At 50.8% G+C, this 4,310-nt stretch overlaps 3 protein-coding genes across 3 annotated transcripts; all 3 read left to right on the top strand.

Moving 5' to 3' along the window:
• The first annotated feature begins 434 nt into the window (after window positions 1–434).
• LOC136460681 (uncharacterized) lies at window positions 435–866 on the top strand. Its single transcript, XM_066460289.1, has one exon. The coding sequence runs from the start codon at window positions 435–437 to the stop codon at window positions 864–866; it is 432 nt and encodes a 143-aa protein (XP_066316386.1).
• Window positions 867–2,271: 1,405 nt separating this feature from the next.
• LOC136460680 (uncharacterized) lies at window positions 2,272–2,610 on the top strand. The gene has a single exon (XM_066460288.1). The coding sequence runs from the start codon at window positions 2,272–2,274 to the stop codon at window positions 2,608–2,610; it is 339 nt and encodes a 112-aa protein (XP_066316385.1).
• Window positions 2,611–3,484: 874 nt separating this feature from the next.
• LOC136460679 (uncharacterized) lies at window positions 3,485–3,916 on the top strand. The gene has a single exon (XM_066460287.1). It carries the CDS (start codon window positions 3,485–3,487, stop codon window positions 3,914–3,916), a length of 432 nt encoding a protein of 143 aa, XP_066316384.1.
• The last annotated feature ends 394 nt before the right edge of the window (window positions 3,917–4,310 follow it).

Here is a 4,310-nt window from a genome sequence, read left to right as displayed (position 1 = left end):
GCTAATGACAGAGCCAGAGGTCACCGACCACCTAGGGGCAATGGCAATGCCTTCCAGGACCACGACAAGGTGGTCGCCACCATCTTTGGGGGCCTTGCCTCCACCAAAAGCAGAAGGGAACGGAAGGTCGCCGCACGGCGGGTGCTCAACATCACCGTAGATGACGCTGTCGCCAACCCTAGCTATCACCCATGGTCTGAGGTTCCTATCACCTTCAGCAGGGATGACCAGTGGGTGGACATTCCCTACATAGGGCGCTTACCCCTTGTCCTCGATGCAACCATCCAAAAGGCATCGACGGTGGGAGCGCTCTGAACCTCCTCTTTGCCAGAGTCCTAAAGGAGCTAGGCCTGGGATTAGCGGATCTAACGCCCTATGATTCCTCTTTTTGGGGTGTGGTACCCGGCAGGGCCTCCAAACCGCTTGGAGAGATTATGCTACCAGTACAGTTTGGCACGGTGAGCAACTATTGCGTCGAGCACATTAACTTCTACATCGCCGATTTCAACACCGCTTACCATGCCATACTTGGTCGGCTAGCTCTAGCCAAGTTCATGGCTATACCGCACTATGCGTACTTGGTGCTGAAGATGCCTTCGCCTGCAGGAGTTCTGGCCCTACGGGCTAACCTCTCCATCGCCTACGCCTGCGAGACAGAGAGTCGTGCTCTCGCCAAAGATACCAACCTCTCCATCCAGATGGCTAGCATGGTCGCCGAAGCCAAAACGCTACCCGTCGACATGGAGATACCAGAGCTAGAACCTCCCTATGCTTCCGCCAAGTCCAAGGAAGTGAAGGAGGTCGGCCTCGGGCTCGACGACCCCTCCAAGACCGTGAAGATTGGGGCTCACCTTGACCCCAAATAGGAAAGCGCGCTCGTCTCCTTCTTACGTGCCAACGACGATGTGTTTGCTTGGAAAGCTGCAGACATGCTAGGGGTACCGCGGGAGAAGATCGAGCACTCCTTGAATGTCTCGCCGACCGCCAAACCAATCAAGCAGAAACTTCGCCAATTCATGCCAGACAAGAAGGAGGCTATTAGGGTAGAAATAAAACAGCTCTTAGCTACCGTATTTATAAAAGAAGTGTATCATCTTGATTGGTTAGCGAACCCTATTCTTGTTCAAAAAAAGAATAAAGAATGGAGAATGTATGTTGATTATACTGATCTTAACAAACACTGCCCTAAAGATCCCTTCAGTTTGCCTCGGATAGACAAGGTTGTTGACTCCACCACTGGCTACGAATTACTCTCTTTCCTTGACTATTACTCTGGCTATCACCATATCTCTCTCAAGAAAGAAGATCAAATCAAGACATCATTCATCACGCCTTTCGGCGTGTATTGCTATATCACCATGTCCTTCAGACTCAAGAATGCCGGGGCGACTTATCAACGGGCTATCCAAATGTGCCTCGATCAACAGATCAGCCACAACGTCGATGCTTACATCGACGATGTGGTCATCAAGTCCAAGACCACCAATAATCTTATCGCCGACCTCGAAGAAACATTCACCAACATAAAAAGATACCGATGGAAGCTGAACCCTTCAAAGTGCATCTTTGGAGTTCTATCCGGTATACTCCTAGGCTACATTATCAGCGCACGAGGCATAGAACCCAATCCCGATAAGGTCTCCGCCATCACAGAAGCTTACTGGCTGCATGGCTGCATTAAGCCGCTTCATATCGCACCTCGGCGAAAAAGGTTTACCTTTCTTCAAACTCCTCATGGCCTCTGAGCACTTTTCCTGGTTAGAAGAGGCAGATGCAGCTTTCGAGCAGCTTAAGTTGTTCCTTACAAAGCCTCCGATCATGACGGCACCATGGTCCGATGAGACTCTCCTAATCTACATCGCCGCCACCTCTCGCGTCGTCAGCACAGTAATTGTGGTCGAATGCGAGGAGGCCAGACACGCCTATAAGGTGCAACGTCCGATATACTTCATCAGCGAGGTTCTTAACAAGCCCAAGACTCATTATCCATAGGTCTAGAAGTTGTTATACGCCATCCTGATTACGTCGCGCAAACTCCACCACTGCTTTGAGTACTACAAGATCACCGTGGTCACCGAGTTCCCTCTGGGGGACATCCTCCACAACAAAGAGGCCAACGGCCGTATCATCAAGTGGGCTATCGAGCTCGGCACTTACTCCATTGAATTCAGAAGCAGGCCTACGATCAAGTCTCAGGCGCTCGCTGATTTTGTCGCTGAGTGGACCGAGATCTAAGAGCCCATCACCACTACCTACCCTAAGCACTGGGTGATGTACTTCGACGGTGCCCTCAACATCAACAGTGCTAGTGCGGGCATTCTGTTCATCACATCGACCAAGGATAAGCTCCGATACGTCCTCTGGATACACTTCGCGGCCTCCAACAACACCGCCGAATACGAAGCATGTCTCCACGGACTCCGTATAGCTATTGAGCTCGACGTCAAATGCCTTATGGTATACGGGGACTCCGCGCTGGTCATCAACCAGCTTAACAAAGATTGGTCTTGTTCCAATGATAAGATGGACGCTTATTGCACTGAAATTAGGAAGCTTGAAGGGAAGTTCTATGGTATCGAGTACCACCACGTGGTACGCGACCAAAATTAGATCATCAATTACTTGTCCAAGTTGGGCTCCTCTCGTGCCGTGGTTCTGCCCGGGTCTTCATCCAAGATCTTGTGGCGCCGTCCATTAAAGAATAAAAAGAAATTCAGGAAGTTCCACCCACCGAGCAGCTGGTACTTACGGTACCTTTGCCGACCGCTGATTGGAGGGAACAATTCATCAAGTACCTCTGTAGCGCCGAAGTACCAGCCGATAAAACTAAAACCAAACGCTTAACTCATCGGAGCAAACATTATGTGCTGTTAAACGGCAACTTGATGAGGAAAAGTGCCAAGGAAGGGATTTTGCAAAAATGCATCACCCCAGAAGATGGAGTGAAGTTACTGCTCGAAATTCACTCTGGTTCCTGCGACAACCACGTGGCTTCAAGAACACTGGTCGACAAAGCTAATGAATTCCAGAACAAAAAGCTAGACGACAATGCTAATGACAGAGCCAGAGGTCACCGACCACCTAGGGGCAATGGCAATGCCTTCCAGGACCACGACAAGGTGGTCGCCACCATCTTTGGGGGCCTTGCCTCCACCGAAAGCAGAAGGGAACGGAAGGTCGCCGCACGGTGGGTGCTCAACATCACCGTAGATGACGCTGTCGCCAACCCTAGCTATCGCCCATGGTCTGAGGTTCCTATCACCTTCAGTAGGGATGACCAGTGGGCGGACATTCCCTACATAGGGCGCTTACCCCTTGTCCTCGATGCAACCATCCAAAAGGCATCGACGGTGGGAGCGCTCTGAACCTCCTCTTTGCTAGAGTCCTAAAGGAGCTGGGCCTGGGATTAGCAGATCTAACGCCCTATGATTCCTCTTTTTGGGGTGTGGTACCCGGTAGGGCCTCCAAACCGCTTGGAGAGATTATGCTACCAGTACAGTTTGGCACAGTGAGCAACTATTGCGTCAAGCACATTAACTTCTACGTCGCTGATTTCAACACCGCTTACCATGCCATACTTGGTCGGCCAGCTCTGGCCAAGTTCATGGCTATACCGCACTATGCGTACTTGGTGCTGAAGATGCCTTCGCCTACAGGAGTTCTGGCCCTGCGGGCTAACCTCTCCATCGCCTACGCCTGCGAGACAGAGAGTCACGCTCTTGCCGAAGCTACCGACCTCTCCATCCAGATGGCCAGCATGGTCGCCGAAGCCAAAATGCTACCCGTCGACATGGAGATACCAGAGCTAGAACCTCCCTATGCTTCCGCCAAGTCCAAGGAAGTGAAGGAGGTCGGCCTCGGGCTCGACGACCCCTCCAAGACCGTGAAGATTGGGGCTCACCTTGACCCCAAATAGGAAAGCACGCTCGTCTCCTTCTTACGTGCCAACGACGATGTGTTTGCTTGGAAACCTGCAGACATGCTAGGGGGTACCGCGGGAGAAGATCGAGCACTCCTTGAATGTCTCGCCGACCGCCAAACCGATCAAGCAGAAACTTCGCCAATTCATGCCAGACAAGAAGGAGGCTATTAGGGTAGAAATAAAACAGCTCTTAGCTACCGTATTTATAAAAGAAGTGTATCATCTTGATTGGTTAGCGAACCCTATTCTTGTTCAAAAAAAGAATAAAGAATGGAGAATGTGTGTTGATTATACTGATCTTAACAAACACTGCCCTAAAGATCCCTTCAGTTTGCCTCGGATAGACAAGGTTGTTGACTCCACCACTGGCTACGAATTACTCTCTTTC

This window comes from Miscanthus floridulus, chromosome 6, assembly GCF_019320115.1.
Source record: "Miscanthus floridulus cultivar M001 chromosome 6, ASM1932011v1, whole genome shotgun sequence".
In the NCBI taxonomy this organism is placed as follows: Eukaryota; Viridiplantae; Streptophyta; class Magnoliopsida; order Poales; family Poaceae; genus Miscanthus; species Miscanthus floridulus.
Note: the sequence above shows the minus strand (reverse complement) of the source record. Positions and strands in the feature narration are given on the sequence as shown.